Source organism: Triplophysa rosa, linkage group LG6 (assembly GCF_024868665.1).
Source record: "Triplophysa rosa linkage group LG6, Trosa_1v2, whole genome shotgun sequence".
NCBI classification, from domain to species: Eukaryota; Metazoa; Chordata; class Actinopteri; order Cypriniformes; family Nemacheilidae; genus Triplophysa; species Triplophysa rosa.
Window position 1 is genome coordinate 16,156,271 of NC_079895.1, and position 18,071 is coordinate 16,174,341.

The 18,071-nt window shown below is 38.9% G+C and overlaps 4 protein-coding genes across 9 annotated transcripts in view; 2 read left to right on the forward strand and 2 right to left on the reverse strand.

Annotated features, from left to right (window-relative positions):
- Window positions 1-37: 37 nt before the first annotated feature.
- On the forward strand, window positions 38-10,777 carry ift88 (intraflagellar transport 88 homolog). 6 transcript variants are annotated; one of them, XM_057335873.1, is made up of 28 exons: window positions 38-355; window positions 655-744; window positions 831-893; window positions 988-1,047; window positions 1,340-1,393; window positions 1,480-1,543; window positions 1,656-1,725; window positions 1,820-1,910; window positions 2,014-2,118; window positions 2,200-2,302; window positions 3,175-3,289; window positions 3,390-3,621; window positions 3,976-4,046; window positions 4,158-4,244; window positions 4,333-4,432; window positions 4,810-4,896; window positions 5,001-5,187; window positions 5,340-5,448; window positions 5,687-5,837; window positions 5,964-6,079; window positions 6,202-6,254; window positions 6,337-6,402; window positions 6,496-6,602; window positions 7,021-7,081; window positions 8,527-8,571; window positions 8,945-8,992; window positions 9,969-10,082; window positions 10,385-10,774. In XM_057335873.1, exons 2-28 carry the CDS (start codon window positions 658-660, stop codon window positions 10,504-10,506), a joined length of 2,568 nt encoding a protein of 855 aa, XP_057191856.1. In that variant the 5' UTR covers window positions 38-355; window positions 655-657; the 3' UTR covers window positions 10,507-10,774. The 6 variants fall into 6 exon arrangements, with proteins under 6 accessions (XP_057191856.1, XP_057191857.1, XP_057191860.1 ...); XM_057335874.1 differs by lacking the exon at window positions 8,945-8,992 and having other exon boundaries at window positions 10,385-10,776; XM_057335877.1 differs by lacking the exons at window positions 8,527-8,571; window positions 8,945-8,992; window positions 9,969-10,082; window positions 10,385-10,774 and adding exons at window positions 7,220-7,264; window positions 7,428-7,487; window positions 7,594-8,511.
- A 230-nt stretch (window positions 10,778-11,007) lies between these two features.
- il17d (interleukin 17d) lies at window positions 11,008-12,038 on the forward strand. The gene is made up of 2 exons (XM_057335881.1): window positions 11,008-11,482; window positions 11,634-12,038. The coding sequence occupies exons 1-2, from the start codon at window positions 11,184-11,186 to the stop codon at window positions 11,902-11,904; spliced, it is 570 nt and encodes a 189-aa protein (XP_057191864.1). The 5' UTR covers window positions 11,008-11,183; the 3' UTR covers window positions 11,905-12,038.
- A 176-nt stretch (window positions 12,039-12,214) lies between these two features.
- On the reverse strand, window positions 12,215-16,459 carry eef1akmt1 (EEF1A lysine methyltransferase 1). The gene is made up of 5 exons (XM_057335879.1): window positions 16,357-16,459; window positions 16,083-16,243; window positions 15,904-15,986; window positions 13,508-13,797; window positions 12,215-12,756 (listed from the first exon to the last, which is right to left on the reverse strand). The coding sequence occupies exons 2-5, from the start codon at window positions 16,230-16,232 to the stop codon at window positions 12,629-12,631; spliced, it is 651 nt and encodes a 216-aa protein (XP_057191862.1). The 5' UTR covers window positions 16,233-16,243; window positions 16,357-16,459; the 3' UTR covers window positions 12,215-12,628.
- Window positions 16,460-16,581: 122 nt separating this feature from the next.
- The window catches only part of xpo4 (exportin 4), a 51,673-nt gene continuing 50,183 nt past the window's right edge, over window positions 16,582-18,071 (reverse strand). Inside the window, exon 23 of the mRNA XM_057336291.1 lies at window positions 16,582-17,772. Coding sequence (XP_057192274.1) covers window positions 17,575-17,772 — 198 coding nt within the window. The 3' untranslated portion in view covers window positions 16,582-17,574. The remainder of the gene's footprint in view (window positions 17,773-18,071) is intronic.

Consider the following 18,071-nt stretch of genomic DNA (forward strand, 5'->3'; position numbering starts at 1 on the left):
GGGCGGAGCTACGGTGTCTCACACGTGTCAAAATACACTGGTTCATTCAATCATTTTTATCGGCTTGCAAAGCATTAGCTAGTTTACTAGTCTGTACTATAAGATTATTTAGAAATGTATATTAGTAATAAATTTACAACATTCCATAAACCATAGTTGATGCAACAACAAACAGCGTAACGTTGTGAAATCTCCCGTGCGTAATTTACGGCAACACGTATCTGTATCCTAGCAACCGAAACAGCACATTCAGTGCCGTTAGCTAGCTGCTGCGCTACTGACGCGCTTTTATATAACTTTAATGCGTTATTATTTTAATTTTTCATTCTAACGTACAAACTCTTCCGTCGAGCAGGTAAACAATCCTAAATTCACAAATCACCGGCGTTGGCAATTCATTTCCACAACGCTAACGTTACTTAATGTGAGCTGCTTGCGTACCGTCATGAACTAGCCGAGTCAACAAACTGTTCGTCTTAATTTGAACTAACATTTAATGTAATCATAAAAAACTTTAAGGCTTGATGCTTCCTTCTCTCCCGATATATCTGTGTCTGGACATATATGAAACTGTCATCGTTGTTTTTCAGAGATGAAATGTAATAGCTGTTGTTGTATTATTTAAACTGGTGTTATGTTATTTCCTTTTCACAGATCATGGAGAACGTGCATCTTGCCCCAGAAGAGGAGGAAAATGACCTCTATACAGGCTACAATGACTACAATCCAACGTTTGACTCTGAGGTAAATAAGAACTTCAACTCTAGTCTTGAATTTATTGAAAAGCAACTTTTATTTTTGGATGCATCTTAACTTTCCTTTCCCTGCAGGATCTTCGCAATGATATGGGCTTTCAGCAGGCAGTAAAGACCAGTTATGGAAGAAGACCACCAGTAAGTGGTTCTGTATCAGAAGAAAAAGCACATACATATGCATTTTATTCCATACAGACATGTACTGTAATTCACGTATTAAATTTTTTTTTAGATGACAGCAAAATATCCTGGCACTGCTATTGGAGGGCGACCAATTGGAACAGCTTATGGAGTAAGTAGAGCATAAAGATTCAAACAACGTTTGACTGTTTTTTTAAACATAGACATATAATATGTCAGAATCAATGTATGTACTTAGGAAGAACGCTGTCAGGGCAGGAAAGGTGTCAGACTCTTACAGGTGAGAGAAGGGGTAGTACACAAAAGCAAGCATAATTCTGGGTCAGGACATTAAATGTAGTATGCAATTCTCAGCTTAACCTGTCATGAAGTAACTGTGATGCTGTTGCACAGTATATTGATGCTATGTTGTACGTTACTCTCATTTTTCTATAATATTTTAGTCTCGAATGCCTATTGGTACTGCAATAGGAAGACCGATGACTGGAGCTGTTCAGGTGGGCTACTTTCTACTATCTTTTTTGTTTACATTGCTTGCCATGAAACTGTGTTCATCCTCAGTGTGTTTTTGTGTGATATACAGGATGGTGCAGCCCGTCCCATGACTGCGGTGCGTGCAGCAGGATATTCTTCAACGCTGGCTAAAGGTGACTTCATTACATTCTTTTAAACGTATTTTTGAACTGTATTAAACACTACAAAATAAAAATCATGGAGACGAATTAGTTCTCAAGGTCTTTATTTAAATGGTCTTTCTAGGCTCATCGTTTGATCCGCTGGGACAATCAAAAGGACCAGCGCCTCCGCTGGAGACGAAGAATGATGACACGTATCAGTTCTTTTGTTCTCATAGTCCCGCATGGCATCTGTAGTTTTACCAAAAGACTGCCACAAAAGACTAAAAATACGTTTTTCTTGTTTAGTCCAGAGGAGAAGATAAAGATCATGGAAAAGAAAGTGAATGATTTAATAGAGGAGAGCTGTCTCGCACATGCACGTGGGGATTTACAACAGGTGGGTTTGTTTGCTATCATCCCTCAGCAAGTCTAGCACACTACACATCCTGAGAATAAAAATGGACTTTGTGAAAAGATGCTGATTTATCATTTTTCTACAGTCTCTAGAGAAAGCCAAAGAGGCAGGCAGGAAGGAAAGAGCTCTGGTGAGGCAGAGAGAACAAACAGGCACTGCAGACCACATCAATCTGGATCTGACTTACTCGGTGAGTTCCAAATAAAACACATACATTGAATTCTGTCCTTCTTACCGAACATTCATATGATACCTTTTCTGTTCTGTTTAGGTGCTGTTTAATTTAGCAAACCAGTATGCCAATAATGACATGTATACAGAAGCCCTGAACACTTACCAAGTCATTGTGAAGAATAAAATGTTCAATAATGCCGGTGAGAGGATTTCAAATTTGTTTTAAATAGTAAATATTTTGTGATTTTTAAGGTCCTACTTTGGTTTATGGAGTGCCCAACAACAAGTTTACGTGCACACAAGGTGTAAAAACACTTTCATTTTCTATTAATAGGCAGTTATTATTACCTTACTCCTTGACTGACTCTCAAATGATTCGTTCGGCGATTCATCTGTCTAATCCCCGCCTTTCTGTCAGCATACTCTGATGTGATTGTTGTCTTATGTCCATTGTTTACCTCATTTGTAAGTCGCTTTGGATAAAAGCGTCTGCTAAATGACTAAATGTAAATGTGATTGGTCAGATGGTCTAGTCCGCTGTGATTGGTCTACCACGTACAGCGTCGCAAATGTAACGTAGGCAGGCATTACACCGAGAACTGAACTGAAATCAGAACGACAAACAAGTCGTTCGCGTGATTCAGAGTCGACTCCTTTTTCCTCGAGCCAATAATTTGTTATTTGTTCACTTTCTGCTTTACAACTTAGCAGACTGCTTACATTCACACACAGCATCATTACACTGCATGATATGTCATTTTAAGGACATTGTAATAGTTACTCTTTAATAAAATAACAGCATATATTAATTACACACTAATACATTAGTACAGTCTTCTACTTCTTTTCTACTTTCCTAAAAAAAAGAATATTCTTAGCTTCGTATACTGTGGTAGGCTAACTGAGACCAGTTTTACTGCACCTATACATTGTTGTTCTTTTGTTTCACATATTGCTTCTTTTGTTTTCCCCTACTTTGTAAGTCGCTTTGGATAAAAGCGTCTGCTACATGACTAAATGTAAATGTAATTGAACCTTCCTTTGTTATAATTAACGGTTTTCTCTACTGTAGGACGATTAAAAGTGAACATGGCAAATATCTATTTCAAGCAAAAAAACTACACGAAAGCCATCAAGTTTTATCGCATGGCTTTGGATCAGATCTCAAATGCCCACAATGCAATGAGGTGAGTGTTACTAGATCTACTGAACAGCATGCCTATATTTTATTCATTTAAATAGGCAGCAGATTTTAAAAGTGGAATGTTATTTTTTCATGCTGTGTAGGATAAAGATCATGCAGAACATTGGGGTTGTGTTCATACACATGGGTCAGTACTCAGATGCCATCACCTCCTTTGAATACATCATGAGTGAGAGTCCCAACATAAAGACGGGCTTTAACCTCATCCTGTGCTACTACGCCATCGGAGACCGTGAGAGGATGAAGAAAGCCTTCCAGAAACTCATCAGTGTGCCTCTCGGGATTGATGACGAAGACAAGTATATCCCTCCTAATGTGAGTGTGTAGTTAAAGGAAATGTTCACCTTAAAAATGAAAATTCTGTCATCGTTTACCCTGCTGTTATTTTAAACCTGTGTGATTTTCTTTGTTCTGCAGAACACGAAAGAAGATATTTTGAAAAATGTTGGTCACCAAAAACCACTGGTCCTCATTGACTTCTATTGTATGGACACAAAACCAATGCAAGTCAATAGGGGACAACGGTTCTCTGTTACCGTCATTTTTCAAAATATCTTCTTTTGTGTTCTGCAGAGGGACAGTAAGTCATACGGGTTTGAAATGACAAGAGGGTATAATACAAATTTACTGTGCTGTTTTCTTAAAACGTTTTTATTTTTTTTATTTTAGGATGACCCTCATGCAAACATGGTGATTGAGGCTATAAAGAATGATAAGCTTCACCAGATGGAAAGGGAGAGGTATTCTAAAGGATGCTCTTAGATCTATAAGACTACATCTTTTTTAGAAAGTACTTCAATTCAGCGAATATACATTGGTCATCCGTAGTTTTCTTTGTTTGTTTCACCTAGGAAAGCCCTAGCAGAAAAATACATCATGACATCAGCTAAGCTTATCGCCCCAGCCATAGAATCATCATTTGCCGCTGGGTTTGACTGGTGAGTTATTGATGTATAGTTCTCGATGGGGAGTCGTACCGCATCCTGTTCCATGAAATGTCCCTAATTGACTCTGGTACCTTTGCAGGTGTGTAGACATGGTGAAGGGTTCACAATATGTGGAGTTGGCAAATGACTTGGAGATCAACAAAGCTATTACTTACTTAAGACAGAGGGACTTTAAACAGGTATATCTGCAGACACACAATGGAATGATGTTGCTTTTGACATACAGTATTTTTACAGAACAGGGCCATAATGCTCCTTGTCTGTGTGGAACCCTTGTTTCTGTCTTTTTATACAGTACACATTAAATTTTCTGTGTTCTTTTGTTTTTATTTTCTGTCCATCTGCATGACTCTTGAGGCTGAGGTATGTGTTGTTGGAGAATGTGTGTCTGTCTGCTCTAGGCCTTGTGTACACGTGTTTCGTTTATGTTGTGTTGTGTTGTGTTGTGTTGTGTTACATTGCTTCACTCATTTTATGTAGCGACACTTGAAATATAACTTTTTATTCTGCAAAGAAATGATGAAAAAACACATTTTTGTGAATGATTCGCATTTAGGCAGTTGAGACCCTAAAGATGTTTGAGAAGAAGGACAGTCGGGTGAAAAGTGCTGCTGCTACAAACCTTTCCTTTCTCTACTTTTTGGTGAGTACAATGCTATGGAGTACATTCCTAAAAGAACCAAGCATTGCTGTTTGTTACATTGTGTTAAGACGTGCCCTTGTGTACATCTGTTTGTGTGTCTTCAGGAAAAGGATTATGATCAGGCTGACCGCTATGCCGAGTTGGCCATGAGCGCTGACCGCTACAACCCTGCTGCCCTCATAAACAAGGGCAACACGGAGTTTGTAAAGGAGGACTATGAGAAAGCAGCAGAGTTTTATAAGGAAGCTCTTCGTAATGATTCGTCCTGCACTGAGGGTCTCTATAACTTAGGTGCGTCATGACTTACGACGTCTTTTAATAAAGACATGAGACAATCTTTTTGAACTAATTCGTTGTTAGTGGAATACAGAGCAATTTTTTCATCTTAAATAATAAATAAAAGTGTGTGTAATTTAGTACATTTCTAATGTATCCTGAAACAGGTTTGACCTATAAGAGACTGGGTAGACTAGAGGAAGCTCTGGACTGTTTCCACAAGCTGCATGCTATCCTCAGAAACAGCGCTGAAGTCATGTACCAGTTGGCCAGTCTGTATCCTTTATTAGACTCCTCTTAGGGTCTTATTTTGGGTACTGACCACTAAATTACTGTTCTTGTCCAGGGCAACTGATTTTGCACAGGGCTTTTTATCACTTTAGTGGGCTTTTTAAAATAATAACCAGCTCATGGTAACTAAAATTATAGTACTTATTAAACATGGTATTGAATTTGAGTTCAGGCGTAGTTTAATTTTAAAGAGTATAGATGTATGTTCCTTAATCAGATTTAGATATGAGATGTTGGAGGACCCTCACCAGGCCATTGAATGGCTGATGCAGCTCACCAGTGTGACCCCCACAGATGCCCAGGTGCTGGCCAAACTTGGAGATCTATATGATAATGAAGGAGATAAATCACAGGCTTTCCAGTACTATTATGAGGTAAAGCACGGGGATCCTTATTTCATTCAAAATACATGTCATATACAGCATTAATATATGTGTTCAAATAATAGTTTTTGGTGAACTATCCTTTTAACTGATTTTAAATGGTGTGTTTTGTTTCAGTCATACAGGTATTTTCCCTCAAACATTAGTGTCATTGAATGGTTGGGTGCGTATTACATCGACACCCAGTTCTGTGAGAAAGCTATTCAGTATTTTGAGAGAGCTACCCTTATTCAGTAAGTTACTCATGAAATCTGTATTTATGATCTGTTAATATTCTCATTGTTACATTCTACTTGTATACAGTCAAGTACATGTACAATATGGATTTGTGTAAATGACCTGACATGAATTTCAGACCAACACAGGTAAAGTGGCAGCTAATGGTGGCCAGCTGTTACAGAAGAAGTGGTAGGAAAATTATTTTAACCAACCTGACACTAAGACAGTTTGCGAAAATGGACATTTCACACAAAACTTTTTGTGTCTTTAGGAAATTATCAAAAAGCACTTGAGACCTACAAGGACATTCATCGGAAATTTCCAGAAAACGTTGAATGTACACATCAGAATTTCTTTTCCTTTTATATACTGATTCTCTGTGGTCATCTATCTAGGATGTCTTCATCTCATGTGTTTCTATGTCGGGCAGGTTTGCGCTTCCTGGTCAGGTTGTGCACAGATATGGGATTAAAAGAGGTGCAGGATTATGCCACCAAACTCAAGAAAGTCGAGAAAATGAAGGAGATCCGAGAGCAGGTACTCTGTTCATTCCTGCTTCTACTTAAATGTTGGCGTCTTTGGACTCCTTAAATGGAATAAAATAGTCAAGTGGGATTGAAGAGTGACCAAAAAAAGCTAGATCCCACATCTTTTGAAGGAGAAACAGCTGCCTTTAAATCAAGTTTGAGAGGTTGAAATTTACTGAAATGACCCCAGATGGTTTATCTCCAACTGCTTTTGCCAGGAAACATTTTTGTAATGTAGCTTCCATAAAGAGAAAATGAATATTCTTCCTTATTTCTTGACAATAGACAATAATGGTTGATGATAAGGAACACAGCTGTGTGTTATATCATTTGTGATATTCAAGAATAAAGAGCCTGAAAAGGCTAATTTGCATACTGTGTTTACTGTAATGTGGCACTGTAGTGATTCTGTTTGTCTGATGTCTCAGAGGGTGAGGTCTGGGAGAGAGAGCAGCGCTCGGAGTCGAAGAGAAGGCAGTGCTGGCAGTGGTGAGTGGACGTTTTTGATTTTATTTGAAAAAATCCTCCTCATTAACTGTATAAAATCCTCTTTTCTTTTTCTTTACTTTTAAATATTTCTTTAGTTTTAGTTTTTAACCCAAACCTGTCATTTCCTTCTCTGATCAGGAAACACTTCAAACTTTACACTCACTCACCCTAAGAAAGCCACTGGTATGACTGTGACGTAATTCATTGTATTTTCTTTAGATAAATTACACAATTTATAGAACCTTATCCTCAGTAGAATTTTGGTTGTAGAAGGTCAAAACCAATGAAAAGATATGGTACTAGTAATAGTAAATAATTATTTTTCTTGACTCTTTTGGACAATCAGATGTTGATTTCATCTCAGGTGATATTCAGTTGGGTGCATCAGGTAGTTCTGAGATTAAAGGTGATTCTGTTTCTAATACAGTTTTACAATCATCTTTAAGGATGCGAGTGTTATCAGCCTTCTAACCGCTCTCTTCTTTCAATATTTTCTTCTCGCAACGCATTAGGAAGTGGGTCAAACCCAAAGAAGTCCAGTGGTACGATGACTCACAGCAGCTGCATGTAGAATAGAACAGACACGGTGTTATAAAAGCAGTTGTGAACAGTCAAAATAATGAAGTTAACCCACACTCCCTAACTGTGATCTTATTGATGAGATATACTGTAGAGCAATACGCTAATTATAAGTTTGTAAACATTCGGGATGCGCGCGCATCTTGGTTGCAGAAAAGAGATAGCCTTCATAGCGACTAGAGAATTCCACGGATACGGTATACAAAAATAGTTAGACTTAGAAAGATTATAGAAAACCTTACCTGAAATAAAATAAACGCCGATCCGGGTGATTTAGTCAGTCCAGCCTGTTCGTTTAATGACTTGTTTAGCTTAAAATGGCATATTCAACGACAATATTCCATAAGAAATAATACCATAATTTTTGCCATTCCTATTCTGACATTCAACAACACAAAAACAAGCTTTTGAAGGAATTGTCTCCTACGTTTCGCTCATTGCTGCTTTGTTTCCACTGTTTTTCTGCAACCAGTATGCGCGCGCAGCTGGCAGTGACGTAACCGTGACGTCGACTCCAAATTGGTCTATAGAATTAAAGTAATTATGAAAATATTGTATCCTGGTATTGTATCACCACAATTCTCTCATTATTTATTCACCCCATGTCATTTAAAACCTGTATATGACTTTTTCTGTTGAACACAAAAGAAGATATTTTGAGAAATGTCTCTGTGGTTTTGTGTCCATACAATGGAAGTCAATGGGGCCCAGTGTTGTTTGGTTACCAACATTCTTCAAAATATTTTGGAACTGATCTGTTCGTTTACTTTATCTTTATTTTTCCTCAAATTTCATTTATTTAGTAATCTGTTTCTGTCTGTTATATTTCTGTGTTTATCTTCTCTTCATGGCTGTACACCTGAAAGGGAGCAGCTCAAGCCCCAACACTACCCCTCCTCTAAGAGCCAGTGGTATGACTACACACACTACAGATTACAGACGTTTATGAGCTCTTCCTCTATAACTGTACAACAGGCATGGCATTTTGCTCACAAATAAACTGTCGCTACTGTACCCATTAGTGAGCCTGGCTACATTCTGCCCTGCCGTTATAACTAAGCTCCACAGACAATGCTGTGTTTATTTTTTAGTTTTAAACAGTGGGAGACCATTGTGTTCAAAAAATAATCCACTTCTGTCTTCTGATGTTGTTGCATGGTGCAACCTCACTTGTGTAGGCCTCGCCCAGCTCTCTGAGTGTTCTGTCTATCCTCGTTTCCAGCCTCTTCTTCTCACTGTCCTCAGAGTTCTGTTTTCTTCTCTTTTTGTTTGTTTTGTCTGCAGTTTCTCGCTCTGATGCTAAATATAGCCCTGCACTGGAACAGGGCAGAGGTATGTATTATATTCTGCTTCGCAGCTCAGATCATCAAACCTCTGTGTGGTAAAAACAAAAATGCCTATTTGTTTAACTCGTACAGCTACAAACAGCATGAAGAACTTCAAACCCACTGGTTGAGAGCACTGGATATGCCAAGATGCTCTTTTAAAGCCTTAAATTCCCCTAAATGACGCTGCATCCAAAGATCCAAGGACATCAATTAAATCCCAACACAATAAAACATAAACATGTGGTGTAAAAGCCTGACAATGTCATCTCTGCCAAAACCACTCTTTCCAGAGAATAGCCCACTCATGCTGTCTGACAGAGTGTTTCCAGCCCCTCTACCGCTTTCTGTTTGCACAGCACTTTGTGCAAATAAACCAGTGAAAAATTTCACACGTACCCTCCTGAACACCACCACACCATTTTCTTATTGTACTTATATGAACCAAAAGAATAACTCAACAGATATTTTACTTCTTAAATTTGCGTTACATTTGCTCTTGAGTTTGGCTGGATTAACCAGTATATTCCACGTTGTGGGGGAACAATGTTAGAGAAGGATTTTTCATTTTAATGACCTCTGCGTTGTCACTGGGAATTTTAAAGATTTTATATTTACCTGCTGCCAGACTCTGGTCTCACGGCTGCCCCTCAGTGCTCTTGTTCCTGTCATCACAGTCTAGATGCGAAACGCAGCTGCTTAGAAAATGCTCTCAATTACGCAAACCATACCATACATGATCAAACTCACTTTACATTAATTAGAATTCCTGTGTTGCACAACTTTTGCAACGTTTTTGTACAAGCTAGAGCTGTTGCTTTACATGATTTTTTTCTAGCTTTCTAACATCTGTGTGGCATCACATAACGTTAATAACTCTCTTTCCTGGTGTTCAGAACTATTTGACCAAACGTGTGCGCAATAATTCTCACTCCAGAAATGTTTGTAAGTGCAGCATTAACTGCTTGGTTGTGTTTTCTCAGACAGTGGACAGAGCAACCATGGCACCAGTGCCAAGGGTGAGCGGCTGAGTGTTAAACTGAAGACGCTTCCAGGATCCAATGAGCCATACGAGGCCAGCACCCAGCAGGAAATAGGTGAGAAACGAGATCAATTCTTATCATTGGCTCTAATTCACAATACAGTGAATGGAAACATGATGGTACAGTTCCATAGCTGGTAGTGTTACACCAAGGTGGGTTTTATCCCACATTTTTATGCAAATACTGAATGTTTCTTAGGATGAAATTGTGTGCTAATTGCATAAAGTGTCAGCCTGTTGAAAATGCCGACCCTTGTCTGTTCATTATGGGACATTACTTATTACATTTTTTCAAATATTCTTTTTCTGCTTTGTGCAGGCTTGACTTGTACTCATTTTAAATTCTCAATGTTTCAGATGCCTCTTATGTCGATCCGTTGGGACCTCAAATCCAGAGACCAAAAACTGCAGCAAGGAAACGTAATGAGGAAGATGAATTTGCTGATGAAGAGCTGGGAGATGACTTACTGCCTGAGTGATATGCAGCACTTAAGTCTTTGTCATTCTGCTTTGCAGAAATTCTTTAGGTTGAATGTTAATATTGAATATTTGCCCAATACAATTCATTTTTACACCGAGACTACATTTGTCTGCATTGTCCTCAATCAACAACATGTTTTGTATACTGTATCTGTTTACTATGTTTTATTTTAGATCTCTAGCAGTTATATATAAAACATATTTAGAAAATATGTTCCTTTATTTATTCCACGTCATCATGTAAATATACGCGTTTTAATTGAGTGCACCATATTAATTGCATAAAATAAAGAGATAATTGAGATGCATATCTTATCAGTTTGATTGGTAAATGTTTTATATTTGCATGGCACAATATAGGCTACTAAACGCCTTCTAAATATGGATATATCCATATAAAACTTTCTTCATCTTTAGTGTGTCTACTTATTAAATTGATATTTGGTATTTTAATTATCCGTATGAGTACATATTATACTTGTTCCATTGAGCTTTCGGTATTCAGTATCATAGTCCGCCCAGTAGCTATCTGAGTGGAAAGTTGAGCGCATTCACGGGACAGGCGGGCTTTACGCAACAGCTGGGAGCTTAATTTAGGTCGCACACAAAATCTTGACGAGCTAACTGAAGATTTGTATTATTATTTCTTTGTTATTAATCTAACTTATAAGGAGAAATGCGGGCTGTTTTGGCGCTTCTGGTGATGATGTGTTATTGCGGTGGCGCGCTGGGTGAACGGGGACCGAAGGTGTCCAGGAGAGCGCAGAGGACTCGCTCCTGTCAGGACATGCCGGAGGAAGTTTTAGAGCAGATGTTCGGGAGACTTTCGGTCGGGGTGCTTAGTGCTTTTCATCACACCCTTCAGCTCGCGCCTCCAGAGCGACAAAATCTCACCTGCACATCAGTGAATCGCCTAGCGCGTGACAGATCACGTACCCCCGTAAACTTGCTCAGCCTCTCGCCTTGGGCGTACAGGTAGGTTGCAACACAAGACTCGACAAATCCCTTCTTTATTTTTCAAGATCTTTTAATCTTTTCAGAATTGTTGTACAAATCTTGTCAACACATACGGGCGTTTAATCTTGTGTGGCATTAATATAACTCAGTTTTTTTTGTTTGATTGTAGAATCTCCCACGATCCTGCGAGATACCCTCGATTTCTCCCGGAGGCATATTGCTTGTGTAAGGGATGCTTGACCGGTCCAAACGGGGAGGAGAGTGACCGCTTCCGAAGCATTCCAGTCTACGTGCCCACCGTCGTGCTGCGCCGCGTCGGTTCGTGTGCCGGAGGACGTCATTCCTACACTGAGAGCTACGTGTCCGTCGCCGTGGGTTGTACTTGTTTGCCAGTATTGGAAAAAGACAGAAAAACACGAAAGGGCAAGCAAACTGGGTAAAGAGTAGCGCCTAAAACTGCACTTACTTTAACTGAGATGATAAACATTTTTGCCAGTTCTACATCACTCATGCCACTTTTACTTTTTTATACACCTGAAACTATTGTAAGAAATAAAGGTAGATAGTGTAACAAGAACTTTTCCTTCAATTCCAGATTCGAGTCTGGAGTGCCAAGCCAAAGGAAAACTTTGGTGCCAAAAAATAACCATTTACAAATCCAAAATACTTGGAACAGGCCAGTCAACACCATGGTGTTGAATAGCTAATACCATTCAGCTGCGTCCAAGCTCAAAAGGAATGACCAGAAATGCTGCTTTTAAAAACAAGCATTTATTTGAACCATTTACACTTTTTAAAAGAGAAACCATTTATTTTGAGTTTGTGACAGCACTCATATTATTGCTTTAAATACACGGGTTCCACACAAATCTAGTTAGTGTATTATACAGAAATGCAATTAAATTAAACTCAAAGTCTTATCTAATATCATTATTGATATTATACTGTTTGATAGTTGTCTTCAATGTCTGTATGACTGATGAACTGAAACCACAAGTCAGCCAGCAATATAATTAAAGACGGTGATCTCAGATCTCTCATGAACCGCCAAATATTCCACTCTAAAATCTGGATCCTGTAGTGAGAGTATTAATTGTTCCGAATGATCTGTACATGTCCAAGTGGAAAGGGTAGATTTAAGTGTCTGATCAAAAGCATTTTTCATCAGAGAAGACTTGATTCATAGTTGATGTAACAGCGGAACTCGTTTGCCAGATTGTGACTGTGTTTTGGTAAAAAACTGCACATCTTCAGATCCATAAGTTTCCCTGCGTGCTCCTCCATAATAGATCCTGTAAGAATAAACACAAGATTAGAATGCAGAGATCATAAGATAACTGCACATTTAACCAGTTAAGTCCAAGCAGGTGTATAAGCTTCACAAGTTTTAAAGTGATAGTTCACCCCAAAATGAAAATTCTGTCACCATTTACTCACCGTCAAGTGTTTCCAACCCTGTATGAATTTCTTTGTTCTGTTGAACACAAAGGAAGATATTTGGAAGAATTTCAGTAACCAAACAAATCTCATCCCATAAATACTATGGTAGTCAATGGGGGATGAGATCTATTTGCTTACTGACATTTTTTCAAATATCTTCCTTTGTGTTTAGCAGAACAAAGACATTTATACGGTTTGTAACAATCTGAGGGTGAGTAAATGATGACAGAATTTTCATTTTCGGGTAAACTATCCCTCACCCTCTTGTCATTTCAAACCTGTATGACTTTCCTTCTTCTGCAGAACATTAAAAAACTAGAATGTTGGTAACCGAACAATGGCAGTACCTGTAGACTTCTATTGTACGGACACAAAACCAATGCAGGTCAATGCCGGAATTGTTCTGTTACCAACATCCTTAATATCTTTTGTGTTCTGCAGAAGAGAAAAGCTATACAGGTTTAAAATGACAAGAGAATGAGTAAATGATGACAGAATTTTCATTTTTGGGTGAACTATACCTTTGACTTTTCTATTAACACTGATGTAATATTCACAAAGACAATACCACAAGTATGGACAAATTATAACTCATCCACTCACCTGTACAGAGCAAGATTTTGCCCTTAGTGAGGTATTTAACCGTAAGCGCCACCTTGCTAAGGCACTCTTCTGACAGGTACGGTGGGTCTACGATGACGATGTCGAAGCTCTGTGGAAGAATATCCTCATGTAGGCACAGAGGATTGTTGTAATCGTAAAAGATGAACTCATCTCCAAATGCTGCAAAACGTCGATCAAACTCCAGCAGAACAGCTGAGGTGCTGTCTGGCCTCTCGGATTCCAACTGCTTTAGCTTTTGATAAACGCTGGGTGCACTCACACAAGCTATCCTACAGCCGATGACAAAAAACTTTTGTTTATGAATGAGTGAAGGAGTACAATAAACAAGGCAGTGGTATCTAGTAAGATACTTAGTTGACAACTCTGTTATATACAGCACCTCAGTGATGCCTACTTTGTCAATGTTTACTGTGCTGAATACAAAATATACACTCCAGACAAATGCTTAAGACAGTGCTTCTCAACCTTTTCCTGGAACCTTTAGCCCAGTACATTTTGGATGCCTCTTTTATCAGAGACACCCAATTCAGGTCTTTCAGTGTCACATGCCCAAGCACCATCAATGTTACTTATCTCAATGTGTTTATTAATTAATGCATATGGGATGCACTACACAGTTCTTGTGGACAACAGAATTCAGGAAAAAATATATATTATTGCACAATGTAGATAAATACAATTTATTTTAAATAATGATATCAGTCAAATTTGTCTTTAATTTGGTCTTCTCTTTTTTTGGACTAAGGCCTAATCCCAATTCTACCCCTTACCCCTACACTTTCCCCTACCCCTCTGTTTGGCGCGTTCACATGAAGGGGTAGGGGTGTCTCAATTCTCTTTTGGTTGGAGGGGTAGGGCTAAGGCAGTGGTCACCAACCCTACTCCTGGAGATCGACCGTCCTGCAGACTGCAGCTCCAACCCTGCTTCAGCACACCTGTCTGTAATTATCAAGCAAACCTGAACACCTTGATTAGATAGTTCAGGTGTGTTTGATTGGGGTTGGAGCTGAAATCTTCAGGACGGTTGATCTCCAGGAGCAGGGTTGGTGACCAAGGGGAAGGGCCCGATAGCCCTTCAAACGAAGATTTTTCGGGACCTCACTTCAAACGAAGGGTTAAGAGAAATTTCCAACATGGCTGCTCACTCGAGCAAGCAGACCCATAAATGTAAGTAATTTTTGCCATTAGTAAGGATTTTTATGACACTTTTTCATTTTATGTATGTTACATTCAATCTTGTGTTTTTATTTACGGTGATGTTCTTTTAACGTTTGCAAAAAAAATCGCTAAAGTTTGCAAGCGGACAGCACTGATTGCACGATATTAGAAAATATATTTTTATGTCATATACCCAGTGCATCGGCGCATGTCCTCTGACGTAACGAGCTAGTAGCAACGACGTATATGATGACGCTTAACAGTGTAGTCCCATTTCTTAGTGGAAAGTTTGTAGCCCTTCCCCTTGCCACTTTGTTTCAAGGGGCAAGGGGTAGAAAATAGAATTGGGCCTAGATCATACCCAAAATACAAGTGAGGTAGTGAGTGTTTATAACCTGATAGATCGTAGGATCTGAATTTCTTAAAAGCAACCTGTTTGTGTGTATTTCCTAAAGATGATGAAATTCTGAATTGAGAGTACAGACATACATTTTGTTTTAATATTTAATTTCCTTTTTATTCTTTATTCTTCTTTATTTTGCTACATATTTACTTTATTAGTTATAGATTATATTCATTTCTATCTATTTATTATATTCTAAATTGCTTTTCTTAATGCTATATTCTACATTCTGTTGGATGCTACATTTGTATCATCTTCACAACTAGATATGAGTTTGCAGTGGTCTCATTCTCAACGTTCATAATAACGTCACGAGATAATGTTGTGAAGCAGTAATTTTCCACTGTCTACGTTTGTATAATAACACCTGCTCAATGTGTTTCTAGTCAGACAACGTTAGATGGAGATAAGAGTGAACTCTAGGCAGAGTTAGAATGGGCATCTGAACGCAATTATGTTATCTCTCTACAATAAACTTTGTTCATTTTATCATAACATCACTTCGTCTCCTGCCTGCTGTTCTTCCCCTCTGACATCCAAGTCTGCAGGATAGTTAGACCTATCAGTTATGGCGTATGAACAAGATGGAACAACACTACGGTATCATTTTGGATCAATAACAAGTAGAATCTATCGGATCTATCAACCGTGATGGAATGTAAAAGGGTGCTGATGAAATATTTACAATATTATCACGTGTAGTATTAGCACGATATCTAGAAGTATGTCTTTTTTTGCAGTGGTCTTTTTTACACAACACATTCACAAGTACTCCACTTGTGTAAAAACGTGCCCAAAGGAGCTTGAAACCAACCTCCCATCTGTTCCTGCCTGCTGTAGGACTTCCTCCGCTAACTGTGTGGCCGTCTCCTCATTGTACCAGAACTGACTCATGTGCTGTCGAAAAGAACTGATTGTTGTAAGCTACAATCAACACAAAAACTATTTCTCCATATTTTACAATGACAGCTGTCCGTACTACTCAAACTTTACCCAGTCTTCCTCCATGGCACCGACAGAGAATTTATCAGTCGGGTTTGAGTCTCGTCTATGTCCCGTCCTTCCACTTTCGGCATAAAACTGTTGCAAAGCTGCAAGTGTATCCGCTGAGAGCTGCGGCACATCATCTTCACTGTCACTCATGACAGCAAAGCCTTCACAAAATGACACGAGAATTAACGCACGTGAAGATAACGTTATGCTGAAGGCAAGATGACGCTAAGAGACGATACCAAATATACTTACGTTATATAGACTTGGAACTCACCTTATAACTGAATCACGCCGCAATTTCAATATTAGCATGAAGCACTAACTTGGAACAGAACACACGTCTCATAAACACACACACGTGTTCTGTACTACGGTGGCCGCAGAGAATCAATCGCGCTCGGTGGGCTGTTCACATAGTGGCACACTTTCAGTATTTCGAGAACAAGCAGACAGCACTTGACAAACAATAAATGCATGACCAAATAAGACGACACCCATTTTTACAGCAAGTTTATGTACACTTTTACAGGTCTTTTCAGGCATCCCAAAACAAGAGAATTAGTGCTTTGAACAATGGAAATAAAGTCATAATCTGAATAAAACAGGTAACATCCCTCAGTAATCATAATTTTTGGTATTTTATTGCTACAGCAATGGTCACTGCTCCACAATTCTGAGTATGCACGTGTGCTAGTGTATGTGGAACATTACTGGAAGTAAGAAAATCCTAAATAAATGGGCACATCAGGCGACGTGACAGTGAAAAACGTCCAAAGATGATCAGAGATCAAGTCTTGTCGAAACACTTTCAGTACTGCTGTGATCAGGGCGAAACATTAAAACTACAATCAATCAAAAAGAAAAATGTAATCTAGCCCCCTTCTCTCCTTCAGGTGAAGTCATCATAAAAAATCTGAAATTCCATCAACTATAATCTTATAAAAACTTTACAGTCCTTTTTTCTCTTAAACACTTTCATTTTTGTCTTTTCGAAAATATATACACCCTTAAACACAAAGTGATTTGGTTTCTATTTCAAAACAGCCTTTCTGTAATGACAGTTTCAAACGGGAAAGGCATTTTTGTTGTCATGGCAACCACAGCTCACGCTTCTCAGAAAGTCACTGTTCTATTTGTCGCCATACATACAGCTGGATCTGAGTCATGAGAAACCAAATAAGAAGGCACTCAAGGAGAGATGTCTCCAAAACAGTTTGGGTGTGTATGCGTGTGTAAAGAGGGGAGAAATAAGTTAATTTCAGAAAGGGTCCCCTCTGTCCATCATCAATTTATTTGAGGACCCCGGCAGTCGTCCCCTCTCTGTCTTTGGCCTCCTTAGCTTCCCTTCGCTCTGCAGGCATGTGTCTGAAGACTCAGGGCAGAGCAGTGCTATCAGTGCTCCAACTGTGTCACTCTGAACATCTCCATAGTTTGGCATGTTGAAAAGGCTTCTTTGAATGGTAGAGGGGAACAAGTTGCTGGAGGAAGCAGTTTATTTGACACAAAGAAGCCCTCCCACATTGGCAACAAACTCCTCCAGACTCTTAAGGAAGGCCATTTTCTGTTTGCGGTCCATGGTTGGAGGTGTGCTGCTGGCGGTAAGGTTGATAAATGCGTCTGCCAGCCGCTGATAGATGACAGCATCCCTCTGACTGGAGAGAAGAGTCTCCACCAGCTCGGAGTACTCCGCCTACAACAAACATCATAACTTAACACCACTCAACAACTAGAGTCTTCAGTGATTTACAGCAATGTATTTAGTGATACATAAAAATGATAGTAGTTCATCCCAAAATTTAAATACAAGATATATTATTCACCCTCATGTCACTTGAATCATGTGGTTTTTTCTTTTGTGGAAGATATTTTGAGAAATGTCTCGGTGGTTTTGTGTCTATACAATGGAAGTCAATGGGGGGGTCCATGTTGTTTGGTTGTCAATGTTTTTTTAAATCCCAGGCTAGAAAATCATACAGGTTAGTAATGACA

What these genes read in the sequence shown, in the direction of transcription:
- eef1akmt1 (XM_057335879.1), bottom strand. Translation starts at nt 16,232, where the DNA reads ATGAGTGACAGTGAAGATGATGTGCCGCAGCTCTCAGCGGATACACTT. An exon ending in CAGGCAGGAACAGATGGGAG is followed by an intron (nt 13,798 to 15,903) that starts GTTGGTTTCAAG and finishes CATCGGCTGTAG; the next exon opens with GATAGCTTGTGTGAGTGCAC. An exon ending in CAAAATCTTGCTCTGTACAG is followed by an intron (nt 12,757 to 13,507) that starts GTGAGTGGATGA and finishes TTATTCTTACAG; the next exon opens with GATCTATTATGGAGGAGCAC.
- ift88 (XM_057335873.1), top strand. Translation starts at nt 658, where the DNA reads ATGGAGAACGTGCATCTTGCCCCAGAAGAGGAGGAAAATGACCTCTAT. An exon ending in CACGTGGGGATTTACAACAG is followed by an intron (nt 1,911 to 2,013) that starts GTGGGTTTGTTT and finishes ATTTTTCTACAG; the next exon opens with TCTCTAGAGAAAGCCAAAGA. An exon ending in ACAAGTATATCCCTCCTAAT is followed by an intron (nt 3,622 to 3,975) that starts GTGAGTGTGTAG and finishes TTTTTATTTTAG; the next exon opens with GATGACCCTCATGCAAACAT.
- il17d (XM_057335881.1), top strand. Translation starts at nt 11,184, where the DNA reads ATGCGGGCTGTTTTGGCGCTTCTGGTGATGATGTGTTATTGCGGTGGC. An exon ending in CTCTCGCCTTGGGCGTACAG is followed by an intron (nt 11,483 to 11,633) that starts GTAGGTTGCAAC and finishes GTTTGATTGTAG; the next exon opens with AATCTCCCACGATCCTGCGA.